At 49.1% G+C, this 18,989-nt stretch overlaps 1 protein-coding gene across 1 annotated transcript in view; it reads left to right on the top strand.

Annotated features, from left to right (window-relative positions):
* LOC130129692 (matrix metalloproteinase-16-like) overlaps positions 1–18,989 on the top strand; it is a 101,889-nt gene that overhangs the window by 22,566 nt on the left and 60,334 nt on the right. Inside the window, exons 2-4 of the mRNA XM_056299278.1 lie at positions 4,581–4,729; positions 8,170–8,292; positions 17,367–17,671. Of these exons, the coding sequence (XP_056155253.1) occupies positions 4,581–4,729; positions 8,170–8,292; positions 17,367–17,671 (577 nt within the window). The remainder of the gene's footprint in view (positions 1–4,580; positions 4,730–8,169; positions 8,293–17,366; positions 17,672–18,989) is intronic.

Raw genomic sequence — 18,989 nt, forward strand, 5'->3', positions numbered from 1 at the left:
GACTGTGGGTTTTGATTATGTGTGTGTGTGTTTGTGTGTGCAATTGTGTTTGTCTTTGTGTCTTTAGCTCAAAGCCTAAGCCAGTATGAGCTCTCATGTGCCAGTTTGTTTCAGCTTGGATCTGGGTTGGCAGAGCTCCTCATTGGTGGGCTTTTAAGTGTGTGCGTGCATGCGTGTGTGTGTGAGAGAGAGTGTGTGTGTGTGTGTGTGTGTGTGTGTGTGTGTGTGTGTGTGTGTGTGACTATAGAGCTTTAGTTTCAGTATCCGAGCAGCTGAATGGAAATATCTCAGTCGTGCACCTTTCTCTCTCCAGAGGTCTATTCAGGCCATAAACACCTGAGAGACATCATAATATTATCGCCCACTCACTGAGAAGTGTCGAGGGGGAGGAGACAGGGGGTGATGGGGGTGATGGCGGGGGCAGAGACAGTAGAAGAGGTAGGGGAGCACTACTAAAAAGCACTCAGTAGAGAATGCGGTACGGTGGCGCAGTGGTTAGCGCGGTCGCCTCACGGCAAGAAGGTCCTGGGTTCGAGCCCAAGGGTAGTCCAACCTTGGTGGGTCGTCCCGGGTTGTCCCCTGTGTGGAGTTTGCATGTTGTCCCCGTGTCTGCGTACACTCTGTCTGTCTCTCTCTGCAGTCCAAAGACATGTAGGTCAGGTGAATCAGCCGTACTAAATTGTCCCTAGGTGTGTGTGTGTGTGTCGAACCTGTGATAGTCTGGCGGCCTGTCCAGGGTGTCTCCCCGCCTGCCGCCCAATGACTGCGGGGACAGGCTCCAGCATCCCTGCGACCCTGAGAGCAGGATAAGCGGTTCGGATGATGGATGGATGGATGGACAGAGAATGCGGCAGAGAAAACACGTCGAGGAGCAGATGAGGAGGAATCCTGGTTATACGCGACGGCCGCCATGCAAATCATGGTGCTGATGAAACGCTTTGATATCCGCCGCGCTGCAGGCGGTTGGAAGTGACAAACTACGGCGAGTAAGCATCAGCGTGCGACTCAGTGAGCGCGGCACGCTACCCAGAATCCTCTGGGAACGGGTAGTAAAGCAGGCAGAGCATCAGAGATTTGTCAGTCTGAGTAGCGTCTTCTGCCATCACAGTGCAAATAAACCACTGAAGGGACGTCTGGGTTGTGCACACATTTACAATACTAAGCTCCTCCTGGGTTTATTCCCCCCCCCCCCCCGAGAACAGCTCGTCAGACTTTTTGACCTACATATGAGCATGTGTTTTGTTTTTCCTCTCTACGATTCATGTGTCCTAATTTTGCAGCACCGCCCAGTTAAACATTCATTTACTTCGACACATGGGAGCCGTCCACTACAAGCATCTACTGGGAAGCTGGTGAGGGAGGCGAGCTTGTTCCCAGACTCGGGATTCTGCAGCACACATGCACACGCACACAATATCCATACACAAATATCTCAAAACACAAATTAGTCACAAAAGGCAAGCGAGTAGTAGGATCGATTGACGGAAGAATCTGGGTTTCTACATACGGGACATTTGCTCCTCCTGAGCTAGGCCGGGCGCTGTGATGCAGCTGAGAGGCCCTGATAGTCCTGCGCCTTTCAGCGGGAGTCTGACAAAAGATGTGGATTATCTGGGTGAGAGGGATCAGAGAACACCTTCAGAGCTTCGCACAGCAAAGGGATGGTGAGACAAGGAGGAGGAGGAGGGGGAGGCGGCAGAGGGAGGGTTGCAGGCGGCAACTTCCAATCCTTTTCTGACATCTTTCTTTTCGAAGGAGATGCTAATGCCTCATGCAAACCATGGAGATAAAGGGGACAGGGATTTCATTCAAAGCTCAGTTAAAGTGCACCGTGACTTGCTGCTTTACACAACGTGTATTCAAGGGTCTGTACAAGCACAGTCTCTAGTGAGCTATCTGTGCTATATCGTTGGTGTCGGTGATGTAAAGTGGACGGTTTGGGTTCTTCGACACATAACAGAATGACGTGTTCACTGCTGGTGATGTCGATGCATGGACATTAGCCTGGTCAGCCAGTCTCGCATTTGGAGATCCGGTCATTTGTCATAGCTAGTAGGTGGCTTGTCAGAGGAAAAATGAGCCAAACAAAAAACAATTTGGCGGGGGCGGGGGGGGGGGCATCCGGGTAGCATAGCGGTCTATTCCGTTGCCTACCAACACGGGGATCGCCAGTTCGAATCCCCGTGTTACCTCCGGCTTGGTCGGGCGTCCCTACAGACACAATTGGCCGTGTCTGCAGGTGGGAAGCCGGATGTGGGTGTGTGTCCTGGTCGCTGCACTAGCGCCTCCTCTGGTCGGTCGGGGCGCCTGTTCGGGGGGGGGTATTACTTGGGGGAATAGCGTGATCCTCCCAAGTGCTACGTCCCCCTGGTGAAACTCCTCACTGTCAGGTGAAAAGAAGCGGCTGGCGACTCCACATGTATGGGAGGAGGCATGTGGTAGTCTGCAGCCCTCCCTGGATCGGCAGAGGGGGTGGAGCAGCAACCAGGACGGCTCGGAAGAGTGGGGTAATTGGACGGGTCCAACTGGGGGAAAAAGGGGGAGAAGAATATAAGGTACAACAACAATACGCAAAGAAAATGTGCGTACTTGTGTGTCATGTAGTACAGATAAATGTACTCCTCACACATTGATGCGATTTCTTGGAACTATTAAGAATTTTGAAGAAATCTGAAGAATTAATTTTGTCTGTTGAAGAATGCCACTTTATCATTTATCATTCGCTGTACACCAGTGTTCTCCAACCAGTGAAACAGCTCCAACATGCAGCGTTCATCAGTAATACACAACAGTGTACTCTGTTACGGATGGTTACAACCCATTTACTGACTTTGTACTTGTCGGTGGAAATTGGGAATTCTTTCAAGTAATTTCAAATTAAATTGGATTGAAAGTTATATGGAGCTGGCCACCTAGTGGCTGAGATGGAACTGCAACTTAAGGCACTTCTGCGTTGGCTTCCAGCTCCCAGCCCCGGTGATTGCTGGTTGGTTAATACCCCTTTTTTTTTGCAACTTGTGGTGTTGCTTAAAATGGTTTTTTTTAACTGACCCAGTTTGCTGCTGTTCTTTTTTTTTTTTTTCATCGAAGGGCTGCCAACTTGCTGCGACACGCCGCCAGATCTCAGACTCACTGACTAAGCCAATGTCCACGCACTGACCTCACTACCAGTAAGAAAGTCATACCATCAACAAAACCCAAATGATACCTTTAAAGGTATGTGAAATAGTCACGATCGGGAAATTCAAGTTCTCCACCCTCTCTGCTGCTCGACCGAATACGACAAGTTGTCAAACCTAAACAAAATTGTCATGAAGGTTCCTCTCAGCTCATATCCTTCTCAGCATACTCCAACCACCAACCTGGCATCCACAAGCTGGTTAAGCTAAACTTCCATGTTCACGGTTGCTGGTGTCTCCTCTCGTACAGTCTTAACAGGTGTTTTACCTATTGAGACGTGTGTGAAGTATGAATTAGATTGTGCAGCATGTGGCGAGTGATCGAGCTTGATTTGGCCGAGGGGTTTTGCTACCAAGACCTCTGTAACTCGCCACACGCTGCACCCTCTAATTCACACTTCACAGTTCACACACATGCAATGCTCCTGTCCTCAGAATAATTGTGCACCGTTTCCTGTATTCCCTCCTCTTGCTCTCCCATACACCCTCCTTCACCACTTGTCTGGTGAATTGTGTTCTCAGTGTGCGTTCTTTTATTGTTCACAGAAGCCTCTAGAATTGTTCAAACAGCTTTACATCATTGCAAAGATGAATGTCTCCAAAGTTTGGTAAGAAACAACACGATGGCTTGCAGGTTTTTGAGATGCTTCTGCACTTTGTGGTGGTGGTGGTGGTGGGGCCTTACTGGAAATCAAACAGCGCAACGGAGGCCTTGTTTCATTAGGGTTTTTTATGCTGTATTAAATTCGTGAACAGCATTAAACAAGTAGATACGGACTAGCCCAACAGTTGGCAAACCTTTTTAACATTTTTTTGATCAGAATTGAGAGAGTGCAGCAAAGGAAGGACGTTCCAAATCCCTAAAGCCTTTTCTCTGGGACAGCCCCCCTCCTCCTCGTCTGCTCTGAAGATCTGAGCCCCTCTGATCCCCCTGGCGGGACTTTATAGGGACACTGAGAGCTCTATTACACCAGAGTACTTTTCTGACGAGCCAAATGACACGATAGTAAATGATGTGCTGCGCTACGAGGTCACATTTAGACATCTCATCTTTCGAGTTTTTCACTCTAGTGTTCTAGTATTTCATTTGTTGGTAGGGGAAAAAAAAGTCTGATTTTGTTGGAAGCATGTTTTTCGTACCATTCGCCATCAGAGTGCCTCGGTTTCAGGGCTCTGTAAAAGTCTGATTGGGTTTATAACTGTGTCCGTTTGTGGCGCGTGACCGTTTCACCTCTCCATTTCCTGGATGTTTGAGTCTAATCAGATCCGAACGCCGTTCGAACTTACTGAACTTACAAAACGGCGGAAGTATCCGTGTGTTTGACCTCTTAATTGAGGTTTGACCTCTAAACTTTACCTCCCCCTTCCCCTTCGTCTAACCCTCTTCCTCTTTTCCCACAGGCTTGGCTCCAGAGGTATGGCTACCTCCCTCCCACAGACCCCAGAATGTCGGTGCTGCGCTCGGCCCGGATCATGCAGTCCGCTATAGCTGCTATGCAGCGCCGCTACGGGCTCAACGTCACCGGCACCTTGGACAGCAACACCGTAGAGTGAGTCACGTTTGTCATTAAAAGCGCCTCGGCGTGGGTGTTCGGCTCCCATATAGAAAGGAAATACAGGCGGACATTGTTCAGTATGTAAACAGCAACTTGTGTCTGTAAACACACAAACCAGTTCTCCGCCAGGGCCGCGTTGGGGCAAGAGTCACGTATCCCGATACAGGGCTTACCATGCGATATATTGTGATACTGTCAGCAAGGTGATAGTATATTGTGATTTCATAGGCCCGTGTTCTTTGTGTTTACGCTACTTCCTGTCTCAGTTTACATTGTTACGTTGGAGTGGAAGAGTCAAATGGCTGAAGACAGAATACAACACTGCTATCTAACGGTCGGGGGTTTACACGCAACACTAAACCAACCACTGTCTGCCACCAGTCTTTGTGTGTAAACTATTAATTAAAAGTCGACACAATGTTTTTGAGAATCGATACAGTGTCACAAAACAACATCGAAGTACGCAAGTGTGTCGATATTCTCTTACAGACCTATTCACAACCCACAACACTGTGATTGAAAAACAAAAAGCAGCGACGACTAATCAAACTAATCACAACTAATCAAACCGATTTTGTCAACTCAGTTCCACTTAATGGAATAAGTGTGTTTTTTAGGGGGTGTCCAGGTAGCGTAGCAGTCCATTCCGTTACCTACCAACACAGCGATCAGCGGTTCGAATCCCCGTGTTGCCTCCGGCTTGGCCCGGCGTCCCTACAGACACAATTGGCCGTGTCTGCGGGTGGGTAGCCGGAGCAGGGTATGTATCCTGGTCGCTGCACTAGCGCCTCCTCTGGTCGGTCGGGGTGCCTGTAAAGGGGGGAGGGGGAACTGGGGGGAATAGCGTGATCCTCCTACACACTACGTCCCTCTGGTGAAACTCCTCACTGTCAGGTGAAAAGAAGCGGCTGGCGACTCCACATGTACGGGAGGAGGCATGTGGTAGTCTGCAGCCCCTCCCCGGATCGGCAGAGGGGGTGGAGCAGCGGCTGGGACGTCTCAGAAGAGTGGGGTAATTGGACAGGTACAATTGGGGAGGGGGAAAAATCCCCCCCAAAAGTGTGTTTTTTAACTAACAGCATGTTTATCAGTGATGAAAACGAACTGCTGCCATAGAACATTGGCAAAAGGAACGGGCTCAGGTGCATTTTCAAGAAACGTAAGGTTGAATGTGCAACCAGAGGCAGGTGAAATGCACCAGTTTTGTTTTAAAAAGGGGCTTTTATTGCTCCTCCCGGTGCAGTGTTAGCGAACATCTAATGAACAAGCAGAAGGGCCTCTCCGTCCTCGCCTGCACCCATCGACTGCCACCTGCTTGGCATTCTGTGGGCGAGCAGAGTCATCCTCCCCGACACAAAGTTGCCCCGACACAGATTAAGTGGGGTGTTCTGATTTGATCAAAGGGGTCTTTCATAAACGGTACACCTCTGTTGTCAGATCAAAGCCTGGAAAATGCTGTCGTATTAGCCGTTGGTGGAAGGGAGGGAAGAACTGAGACGTTTGTCTGCCCCTCGCGGAAACAGCCACCATTAAACCGTCGTGGCTTGTGGATTTTTATTACAATTTGTCGTTTAGCCGACGCTTTAAACCAAAGCGATTTACAAGTTCCGTGTGACCCGGACTGAACCGTAGGCAATGCTGGGGCTAAAGATGCTATCCTCAGCAACGCTGGGGCTAAAGACGCCATCCTCAGCAACGCTGGTATCCTCAGCAACGCTGGGGCTAAAGACACCATCCTCAGGGTTGGGATGCTAACGCTTTAGTCCGCTACGTCATCTGAGTGCCACTGGAGCTGTATTGTCTTAGTTATCTGAATTCTGCTGCGCCATCGGGGATGATTGTTAGATGAACAAGAACATTTTACCTTCAGCGTCCAGGTGGCGTGGCGGTCTATTCCATTGCCTACCAACACGGGGATCGCCGATTCGAATCCCCGTGTTACCTCCAGCTTGGTCGGACGTCCCTACAGACACAATTGGCCATGTCTGTGGGTGGGAAGCCGGATATGGGTATGTATCCTGGTCGGTCGGGGCGCCTGTTTGGGGGGGAGGAGGGGGGAATAGCGTGATCCTCCCATGCGCTACGTCCCCCTGGTGAAACTCCTCACTGTCAGGTGAAAAGAAGCAACTGGCGACTCCACATGTATGGGAGGAGGCATGTGGTAGTCTGCAGCGCTCCCCGGATCAGCAGAGGGGGTGGAGCAGCGACTGGGACGGCTCAGAAGAGTGGGGTAATTGGCCGGATACAATTAGGGAGAAATAATATCTTACCTTCTATGGACTACAGCACGACAGGAATGCCTCGTTGAAACCAATCACACACTAGCATTGCTTTATGAATCGCGGCGTTAAACTGTAATAATCGAGTAATATCATTGGTCCAAACAGGTAAATTCAACCATTAGTGTGTTAACCTTGCGTTAGGTTCCAATTTGTGTGAACACAGACTAACAATTAACTAAACACTGGGCTGAGGCATGATGAAATGTGACCTGAACTGGAGCTAACAGTGTGCTTGCTTCTTTCTGTTCCCTTGTGCACCTACTGGCTGATGTAGGGATAACACAATAAGGTGAGGCAATGTCTTATGAAGTGTGTCATGTGATTGTCTTTGTGTGTGTGTGTGTCTGTGTCTGTGCATGTCAGTTCTAACATCTCTATATGTATATTATGGAAATTCCGAGTGACCGCATTAGTGTTGTATTTAGACCACCAAACAGACCTACTAGCTCCCCGTGGTGCACCCCTACATCATAGCTGTGTGTTCTCTCTGGGTTTCTTCGCCATCTCCAAGCCGTTTCCTATTTTAAGAATACCTCACTCATATGGAGACAGAGGCCTTGGAAGAAAACATGTACTTGTTATGAGTCATTCTGCACACAATCGAGTCTGACATGGGCTATCGTTAAGAATGAGGAGCTTCACTGCAAATCGAAATTGGTTTCTGTTCATTATTTAATCATTGTACATCACGTCATGAGTAATATGCTACTCAGGACAGCACTGACAGAATAATGGATGTGGCTTGGATGCCTACTCTTATTGAACAAGGCCCTGAAAATGGGAGTTGGGCCGGATGGAGACAATAGCTTAAATAACCCATCAGTCTAATCTGGTACCATTAGTGATGAACCGGCTGCTTTGGTCTGGTAGAACCTGAAGATTAGAGCAAACGTCTCCAATCACACAATACACAGCACACATCTTTAATGTTGCGAAGTTAAGCCAAACATTGTATGATGCCACCGAATCTTATGTATTCTTAATCCTATTCGTTTGGCAAAGCTTTGTTGTCTCATCTCCGAAAAGCAAAACAATGAGCCGTTGTTGCGTTTCTCTCTGGCAAAATAATGTCTAGATCAAGATGTCAGACGGTGATGTCATCCCCGTGCGCCCACCCACTCCGGTTTTGACCTTCTCTATTCCCTCCTTTAGCTGGATGAAGAAACCCAGGTGCGGGGTCCCAGACCAGTTTGGAGGGGCGTCGAAGTTCAGTGTCAGAAAAAGGCGGTACGCCCTCACGGGACAGAAGTGGCAACACAAACATATCACATACAGGTGGGTGGCGCGGCCAGGACGGACCGTCCACGGCATGTGTCTGCAGGTTTTACATATGCTATAAACACTTCCATATATTTGTGTAGTTGTTTTTTGCATATCGTCATATAGTGACACACAGTTTTGTTGTTTGAATTAATGATAACAAGAATCTGTTACCTAAAATGTCTCACACAACAAGGTCTGAAATATCTGAGGGACTGTTATTTAAAAACTAGCTGGGGTTTGATATTACACGTTACGTTACCGAACAGCTCGATCTGACGAAGGTCAGGCGGTTTCTGAAACAGGCTATTTTGGCATATTTAAGCAGATATTGTGATATACATATATACTGTGTAAAATTCCTTGTGATCATTGTGATGATAATATTGTCCATGTTGCTCAGCACCAGCCTAATACATCGGAGGCCTGCAGTTGTGATAGAACTTTGTATCGGTTCAACTTTGTGTACTTATTTGGGACACTTAACCGTCCCCATCAGAGGCTTCTGTCAAGTTCAGTTCAATTCGATTCAAGCGATCGTGCCATTCAAAAGATGGCATGAAATAAGAATAAGGTATTAAATGAGAATAAGGCGTAACACACGGCTTGAACATGATTGTACAAACTATAATGAAGTGGGGTTGTATATATTTAAGGTGGGTGGATGTGCGATGTCCTGCTGAGAGGAGTAAAGTAAGCAGCCGTCTGTGAGGTAGAAAGAGGCACTGGTGCTGGCTGAGAGTGTGTGTGTGTGTGTGTGTGGGGGGGGGGGGGTCCCTGATGTGAGCCATCACTAGTCTTGTGAAGCATTTCATGGCGATGGGGGTGAGTGCGATGGGCCGGTAGTCATTTAGACAATTAACTGAGGAGCGTTTGGGGACAGGGATGATGGTGGAGGTTTGAAGACATGTGGGACTAGGGACTGGGACAGTGACAGGTTGGATAGCATGGTGATGACCTCAGCCAGCTGGTCGGCACATCCCGGAGAACCCAACCGTGTATGTCCACCAGTTGTTAAACTGTCTTATGGTTATATGTGTACTTAGTGTAGACTTACAGTGATCCTTTTCCCAAACAGTTAACACACACACACACACACACACACACACACACACACACACACACACACAAGGGGTTGTCACACAGCTGACAGCATTACCTTTTTTTTGTGGAGAATTTTTCCCCTTTTCTCCCCAATTGTATCTGGACAATTACCCCACTCTTCCGAGCCGTCCTGCTCCACCCCCTCTGCCGACCCGGGGAGGTCTGCAGACTACCACATGCCTCCTCCAATACATGTGGAGTCGCCAGCCGCTTCTTTTCACCTGACAGTGAGGAGTTTCACCAGGGGGATGTAGCATGTGGGAGGATCACGTTATTCCCCCCAGTTCCCCCTCCCCCCCGGACAGGTGCCCCGACCGACCAGAGGAGGCGTTTGTACCACGACCAGGACACATACCCACATCCGGCTTCCCACCCGCAGACACAGCCAATTGTGTCTGAAGGGACGCCCGACCAAGCTGGAGGTAACATGGGGATCCGAACCGGTGATCCCCATGCTGGCAGACAATGAAATAGACCACCACGCCACCCAAAAAACAGGTTTAAGAGGTGTCTTGTTCATTTAAACCATGGTGAGTAGAAACATCAACTGAAACCCCGCAGCACATCAATGAAAAATGGTCCAGTCACCTTACATCCACCCGCATCCACATCCCCAGCCTCCGTCCATCAGCCTCATCAGTAATGGCGTCATATGGTGTATAGGATGACATACACAGCTCCTGTTGCTGTAGCGAGGTCACCGCCCTGTGTTCCACTGTCATTAAGAGATGCTGCACTGTCATTTCAAGGGATAATCCGCAAGAACAGACCTTGTTTTTTGTATTTTCAGTGTGCTGAGAAGATAACTCTACAAGCAGCACTGTAGAGGAGCTGAATACTGTCGGGTGGACTACTGACCCAGTCCTCATCTCCGGCTGTGTTCTAATGACTTAAGCCGACAAACTGGCAACTGTTCTGGTGTTCAGGAGCCATAATAAGGAGCCAAAGGCCAGTTTCCCGGATTAACGTGGCGTAGACGTACAATGAAGCTCGGCGCACTCTGCCCAACCTTTTATAGTACACGCACGCACACACACAAACACACACACACAAACACACACACACACGGTGCTGTCACACAGCCAGCAGCATTACCATTTTCATCAAGGAAAAAGCTCTTCTCCAGCTTGGTTTTACCTTCACAAAACAAGCCGGGGAAATGTCACCGCCTTCTCAACCTGTTCACAAAACCTGCACCGTCACCTCTGCCACCTGTTCACCAACTTGAGTCTCCCTCACCTGACTCCTCAGAGAAAGCGCAAAGAAAACTAGAGGTTTTCCAGGCGCCTCGGCTCGTGGCTCCGTCCGCCCCGGGTGGAATTACTGGTCTCCGGAACGCTACAGTCGTGAAACACAGCCTACAAACAGCCTGTGTGAACCCTCTGAAACGGGTACCTCTGTAGCACTGGAGAGGAGGAGTGGCGGAGGAGGAGGGGTGGATGGAGGGCAGGAAAGAGGAGGAGGAGGGGGGGAGTGACGGAGGAGAGAAGGCTGCAGCTGAAGAGAGAGAGAGAGAGGGCTGATGGAGGGAGGAGGGGGAAACCCAGTGGATAGCGGTGGGTGCTCTCTGACAGATTAGGGTTACGCAACAGGACGGGAGGGTTTGTGTGTACATGTTTACATGTTTGTGCATGAGTGTACATGTTTGTGACTGTTTATGCATGTGTGTGTGTGTGTGTGTGTGTTTTGCGTGTGCACATGCAGGCATGCATGGATCCACGCACACGTGCCTGATCTCCTCAGTCAGTCCTCAGATGTGCCATCATCTGCGTGCCTCGCCTCATGTCAATGCAGGAGAGGCAGCTTAGAAAATACCCACAGCATTGTCCAGAGACATTCAACATCTCCTTAAAGGGTTTTCCAACTGTATCGCCATATGTCGCTCCCCAGCAGTGCTCCGTCTTCTCGCTCTTGGGGAGATCTGTGGGTAGGTCAGAAATTTAACTGCGGATGACGCCACTGATGGAGAGTTCAATCTACTTGGAAACACAAGCCATTTCTTATTTCGAGGCGGCACGGCTGGCGCAGTGGTTAGTGCGGTCGCCTCACAGCAAGAAGGTCCTGGGTTCGAACCCTGGGGTCACCCAACCTTGGGAGGGGGGTCATCCCGGGTCGTCCTCTGTGTGGAGTTTGCATGTTCTCCCCGTGTCTGTGTGGGTTTCCTCCGGGTGCTCCAGTTTGATAACAATACACACTGCGGAAGACTCCTTTGTTTAGATGGTGGTCATTTTAAAAAGTACAACACAGGGGGCGTCCGGCTAGCGTAGCGATCTATTCAGTTGCCTACCAACATGGGGATTGGCCGTTCGAATCCCCGTGTTACCTCTGGCTTGGACCGGCGTCCCTACAGACACAATTGGCTGTGTCTGCGGGTGAGAAGCCCAATGTGGGTATGTGTCCTGGTCGCTGCACCAGCACCCCCTCTGGTCGGTTTGGGCACCTGTTCAGTGGGGAGGGGGGCTGGGGGTTATAGCGTGATCCTCCCACGCGCTACGTCCCCCTGGTGAAACTCCTCACTGTCAGGTGAAAAGAAGCGGCTGGTGACTCCACATGTATGGGAGGAGGCATGTGGTAGTCTGCAGCCCTCCCTGGATCGGCAGAGGGGGTGGAGCAGAGACCGGGACGGCTCGGAAGAGCGGGGTAACTGGCCGGATACAATTGGGGAGAAAAGGGGGGGGGGTACAACACAGAAAGCAGAAACGGCCTGTTGAGATGTAATGGCTGAAGATGTGATACTGATGAGGACATATCTCTCTTCTTTGAATCTCTGACTGCAGCATTCACAGTGCATTCTGGGTATTGCAGGAGCGGCTGAATCTAGCTACCACAACATGGGTTTAAGCAGAAGAAATTTTTCCCACCGATATTGGGTGTATATGAAAATAATTTTTTTGCTTCGATAAACTGAGGTAAAAGTCGAGATTGACATAACATCCACAAACAAGACGACAAAGTTTCCTGTTCAATCTTAGAACGGCGCCTCCTAAAATAGCGTTCGGAATGTAAACTCCCCTGAAACGTCACACACGTGGGAAATGACACCGCTCAGTAATTGCATCTGTGGGATTCCTCAGCACGGGGCGTTGACATTTGAAATGCAAAGCATGTGACCCACCCACCAGGCTTTCACCACCGTCTATGTAGCCCCGTGCTCGTGACGGGGAGGTACTCATTAGCCGGGGCATCCTCCTGCTCGCCCTGCATGGTAGTGCCATTAAGGTACATGACTAGCATCCGGATTCATTATCCCTACATGATGCAGACGCTTCGACTGAGGTTTAAATCTGATATGTCATTAGAGACGGTGGAGATGCATCTGTTCATCGCTTTCTAAATTTCATTCTCTCGCTCTCTCTCTCTCCTACCCATCTCCCAACTGTGTCTGCATGCATTTCTATCCATTACTTTTGTTCTTTTGAAGAGGGTACAAAAGTAGTAATAGTAAGAGTATAGTAAGAGAATGAAATGGTTCTGCCTTGCTTCTTCCTTTAAAGGGCAACTCTGGTATTTCTAAACCTGGGCCCTATTTTTCCATCATGTGGGGTCTAAATGACTAATATGGACAAACGTTTTTGGAATCGGTCCAGTACTGAGCGAGAACGCTTCAGCCGTAATCCTTGGGGGCAACATAATCCTTGGGGGCAAGTGCACCCGTCAAAGTACGTCCATTAAAAGCGCTTGTTTTTGCCACCGACAGGCTCAGATTGTTATTATAAGTGTCTGACAGCATTATGGAAAGGATCCCTACAGAGATAGACCTTTTTCTTTATGTTTCCCTTCTTCCAGTCTCTGTTGTAACACCCTTTTCTACTGCTGCTGCCATTTGCACGCGAGGGTGGGGTTCGTTTACCAAAGAAGAAGTCACGCCAGATCTTATCCGAGCCGACCATTCATTTGAGGTAGCATAGCCTGGGACATGGAGGAACTGCTAGCAATGATTTATTTCCAAAGTCATGGCTGAATATTTAAGTCAAGTCAATTTTATGTGTGTAGCCCAATATCACAAATTACAAATTTACCTCAGGGGGCTTTACAGCAACACAACATGCTGTCCTTAGACCCTCTCATCGGATAAGGAACAACTCATTATTTATCTGATTTTGACAATGCGAACGAGGCTTTTGAATTTGATGGCCGCCTGTATTTATTTGAGCCAGAGCATGTGGATGAAGAGCTCCTAGAAATGGAAGAGAGGACAAGGAGAGAGAGAGAAAGAGAGAGAGGCACAGGCAGAGGAGGGTGAGCCAGCTTCTTTGGCTGGCAGTAGTCGTCCTGGTCAAAATGGTCACCTGGTAGATCCGATGTCCCAGAAAGGTGAATCAGTTCATCTGGACACAAAGTTTATGAAACCGATCACTGGTTTCGGTCGTTGTGCAACTGTATTGATTATAAGGATGGGGATACCTGCAGTCGGCTGAGACTGATGACGTCATGAAGTGACTTGATGAAAGTGTCCAGATGAGCTGATTCAACTCTCTGGAACATCGGGTCTACCGGGTGACCATTTGATTGCTAGCAGTTCCTCCATGTCTCAGGCTATACTACCTCAAATGAATGGTCAGCTCGGATAAGATCTGGCGTCACTTCTTCTTTTGTAAACAAGCCACACACCCGTGCATAAACAGCAGCAGCAGTAAAAGGGACGCGACAACAGAGACTGGAAGAAGGGAAACGTAGAGAAAAAGGTCTATCTCTGTAGGGATCCTTTCCATAATGTGTTCAGACACTTATAATAACAATCTGAGTCTGTCAGTGGCAAAAACAAGCGCTTTTAGTGGAAGTGCTTAGACGGGCGCACTTGCCCCCAAGGATTACACTGCAGCCCGTTTTGCGGCTGTCGGCCGAAGCGTTCTCTCTCAATACTGGACCAACTCCAAAAAAATGTTGTTTTTTTTATTCCCTCCCCCCTTTTCTCCGAATTGTACTTGGCCAATGACCCCACTCTTTCGAGCCGTCCCGGTCGCTACTCCGCCCCCTCTGCCGATCCGGGGAGGGCTGCAGACTACCACATGCCTCCTCCCATACACGTGGAGGTGCCAGCCGCTTTTTTTCACCTGACGGTGAGGAGATTCACCAGGGGGATGTAGCGCGTGGGAGGATTCACGCTATTCCCCACTCAGTTCCCCCTCCCCCATGAACAGGCGAACTGACTGACCAGAGGAGGCGCTAGTGCAGCAACCAGGACACATACCCACATCCGGCTCCCCACCCGCAGAAACAGCCCATTGCATCTGTAGGGACGTCTGACCAAGTCACTACACTACCCAGACACCCCAAAAAATGTTGTCCCTATTAGTCATTTAGACCCCAAATGATAGAAAAATAAGGCCCAGGTTTAAAAATACCGGAATTACCCTTTAAGTGATCGCAGCCGTTGGGGAGGTCATTTATTCTGGCTGCAGACAACGTGGAACAAGGACACGCATTCACAGAGAACATTTCTGTTTTAATATCGGAGAAGAAGTATGTGCCGTCACACACGCACACGCATACCCTTTTCTGGGTCAGCTGATATCTCTTTAAAAGAAGTATTATTTCCGTAGCCGGCTTGTATTTATCATGCCTACCATCTCCTTCTGCTACACATGAGCAGAGAAAACAGGCAAAAGGGTCGTTTTGCTTTCTCTAAGTGGTCTCAGTCGGGTAGACACACAGTGGAGCTAGCCAACAGCCGGCTATCGCACACAAAGTAAAACAACTGTACTGATGTAAAAGATTGTGATGGTAATTCAAGGGCACTGAAATGTCTCAGGATGTTGTAAGAGCCGTTTTTACATAGACGAGACAACGAAGGACACATTCCAATTGGACATCGACTGCAACTGGAAATTTAATCATAGGCAACTACATGCCATTAAGACGTGATCAGAGCTGCCCTCCTTCCTCTCAAGGCCCCGAAGGATTACGATGAGGTTTCAAGCAACCATTCATCGTGCGTGTGCGAGTTCTGTTGTAGGTCCCAATCCAACACATTCTTCTGAAGCAAGTCCTGGTGTGATGATTGGAGCTTTGTAAGGTTATACCAATTAGGCATGTCGGTCTGTGGTTATAAACTACGTCTATCTCGTGTGTAGGGATTTGGATACCAGACCTGCCGTGGGTTTCAGCAGGCTGAGACAACCCAGCTCCTACAGGACTGTGTCAATTAAACGGAAAAAAGGCAATTAATTGCTATCTTTGTCTGCTCATAATCTATCAATCTATCCATCCATCCATCCATCTATCCCTCCAACCATCCATAATTGTTGCTATTTCAGACACTTAATCTGGATCACAGCGTTCCTCCACCGGTTGAAATCTTCTATGGTGCATGGTAATGGATGCATTGTTAGTTTAGCACTTTTGTATGACTGGAAGTCATTATCTTAAAAATGTACCCCTCCCCTGTGTGAGGTGTGGGTGGGGTTTGCGTATTTTTCACCGTTGAACACCCCCGTCCCCACCCTATCCAAAGCTGCTCTCAAGGCCCATTTTCACTGCATATTTCATATTGGTTCGTTAGGTGACAAATGCCTCAACCTGGCAGCTTAAGTTCTCTCATAAGTCAGCCGCTTTGGTCGGGAACAGGCTACTGCTGTGTTTCAGGTTGTAACTGCGGCCAAACAGGACTTAAAATGCCTTAGTTCAGATCCCCGTATTAGAATTATGAGCAGGTGAACGGCTCTGGATGGATGAATGGATGGAAAGATGGAGCCACAGACTAATTAATAATCGTGTTGTGAATCGTGTGTGAGGCACTGAGCGCTCATTGAGAGCAGTTCACATCTTGGCTGTGGGATTTGACGGCTATAAAGAGCTGGCGCAGCTCTGCGAGGAAGAAGGCATAGTCAGAGCGAACGCGGTAAACAGCAGAATCCATTCAGCAGCCATCACAGCACATCTTTAGGAATCCATTTATATTTCGAAGAGAACCAGTAATGGCTGCGGTCTGCGCCGCCGCTGTCTCACATTCCATCCAACGGGCAAAGAAATACGAGTTAACACGGAGTATAATGGGTAGTGGCCGACCCGTCATGTGACAGAGGGGGGAAAGCAGTGATAGTCAAGACAAAAGACATTCAGATGATAGCTATTCTCATTATGGGAGATGACAGGCTGACAGCGAGAGCGAGGCACTCTGAAAGAAAAAAAAGGAGGAGCGAACAAAAGAACGCAGGTGTCAGAACGGGTAGGCAAGAGAAGCGGGGTGGGCGCGCTCGTTTCCTGAAATGAGCTTTACAAAGTGATGTGCCTACACACCTGTGAAAGATGAACAGCCGCGTGCCTGAGTTATTTAGCAGAGAGCCCATCAGATGTGACATTCGACGAAAAGAGACGAGGCGCCGCGCCTTCACGCTGCTCGGCGCCTCGTCCCGTACGCGTTGGGCGCGTGCACGCCGACCGGCTACGACAGGACGTCACCCGAGCGGGTTCCCAATAGAGGCAACGGGAGAATAACAGCGTTATAACACCTGCATCATCCACTGTTTAAAAGACAAGCGTCCTGAGCGTGAGGATGATGCAAAATGTGCTTATCTGTCTATCCCAGGAGTGGAACCAAATGCTGTTGGAGTGCGACATTGAGATATTTTCCGAGTGAATAAGCAGAGAGAGGCTTTCCTGATTGCTCGAGCCATACTGAAGCTCTCGGCAGGCAGTGGGCTGTTGATAATCCTTAATTAGAAAATAAATTCTGGAAGCGGGAAATTGTCCCGTCCTCTGCACACCTGCAGCGACTCAGTCTGCATGGAAGGACTCAGTTGTCTCCTCTCATAAAATGCCCCATTTAGCTCCCTGTTCATGGATGTGATAAGCATGCGCTTTCACTGATGGTAAAGGGATTTTATTTTTTGTGTTGTGTGATCTTGTAGATCGCCATGCTTCAGCGCAACGGTGTTTTTCAAACACTTGTGCTGATGGGAGTCACAATCTCCCGACTCCCTACTCCCACTAAAGGCGTGTTAAAATTCACCGAACCTGTCCTCCCCTCCCTGGTGTCTCTGCAGCATAAAGAACATTACGCCGAAGGTGGGCGCCGAGGAGACGCACGACGCCATACGGCGGGCCTTTAACGTTTGGCAAAACGTGACGCCGCTGCGCTTCGAGGCCGTGCCCTTCAGCGAGCTGGAGAGGACCAAGAAGGACGTGGACATCACCATCATCTTCGCCTCTGGTTTCCATGGTGACAGTTCTCCCTTTGATGGTGAGGGTGGCTTCCTGGCCCACGCCTACTTCCCAGGTCCCGGGATAGGAGGGGACACGCACTTTGATTCGGACGAACCGTGGACGCTGGGCAACCCGAACCACGACGGTAAGAATGGCTTAGAACGCTTTACAGATGCTAATGTCGGTTTTGTACAGAAGACAGTGGAATATAAAACCACATCTAAAATCACATTGTGATTCTGACAGATAATTTGTCTATTGTACGATACAACGCCGGTCTGGTTTTCTCCATTTATATTCCACCATGGAAAAGATTAAAGCATGCCAGCTCACTGTGAACTATAGTAATCATTTCAAATTCCACAACCTCATGGCCCAGCCGTGTACTTGCCCACGTAGCTGGATGACTTGGTGTATGTACGCCTTTTTGGATGTTGAGTTGCATTTTGGGTGAATTTGTGCTGTAAGGAACCAACACATCTCAGCTTTATATATGTGATTGTATGTGGGTTCGAAAATGTATACATACGTATCTGGGGCATCTGGGTGGCGTGGCGGTCTATTCCGTTGCCTACCAACACGGGGATCACTAGTTCGAATCCCCATGTTACCTCTAGCTTGGTCGGGCGTCCCTACAGACACAATTGGCCCTGTCTGTGGGTGGAAAGTCGGATGTGGGTATGTGTCCTGGTTGCTGCACTAGTGCCTCCTCTGGTTGGTCGGGGCGCCTGTTCGGGGGCTGGGGGGGGGGGGGAATAGCGTGATCCTCCCACGCGCTACGTCCCCCTGGTGAAACTCCTCAGTCAGGTGAAAAAAAAGCGGCTGGCGACTCCACATGTATGGGAGGAGGCATGTGGCAGTCTGCAGCCCTCCCCGGATCAGCAGAGGGGGTGGAGCAGCGACTGGGACGGCTCGGAGAGTGGGGTGAAAATTGGGGAGAAAAAAAAAGGAAAATGTATAATGTTCATGTCTGTGTGAAAATGTATTCGTTCTACTGATTGTTTATTTCAACGTATCTTTCCATGTGTTTGTCATTTTCAAGAGTGCGGATGTGCACACAGGCACAAGTGTGTATATATTAACAAGTGTGTGTGTCTGTGTGCGCACCCGCCTGTACGCATGGGGTTTTTTTTTGTATGTTTCCACATGCTTGTTTTGTGTCAGTTGATGTTGTGCGTGTAGTGAGAAGTAATGTCTGAGTTAGCATGTGGGTGAGTCACCGGCAGCCAGCAGCCAGACGGCCAAGCTCCCGAGACGACCTCTGACCCCGCTGCTGTCTTCTGCAGTGTCAGAACACGTCCCATCTGGGATGATACAGCTTGGCAACAAGAGAGAAGAGAGAGAGGGAGGGAGAGAATGGGGTGAATGGATGAGCGAGAGGTAATAGAAAGGGAGGAAATGGCCTTTTTTGAAAGGCTGTCAAGATCAAGTCGAATTTGGGTTTGATAAAAGTGAAGAATGTC

The sequence above is a fragment of the Lampris incognitus genome, chromosome 19 (assembly GCF_029633865.1).
Source record: "Lampris incognitus isolate fLamInc1 chromosome 19, fLamInc1.hap2, whole genome shotgun sequence".
Taxonomy (NCBI): domain Eukaryota; kingdom Metazoa; phylum Chordata; class Actinopteri; order Lampriformes; family Lampridae; genus Lampris; species Lampris incognitus.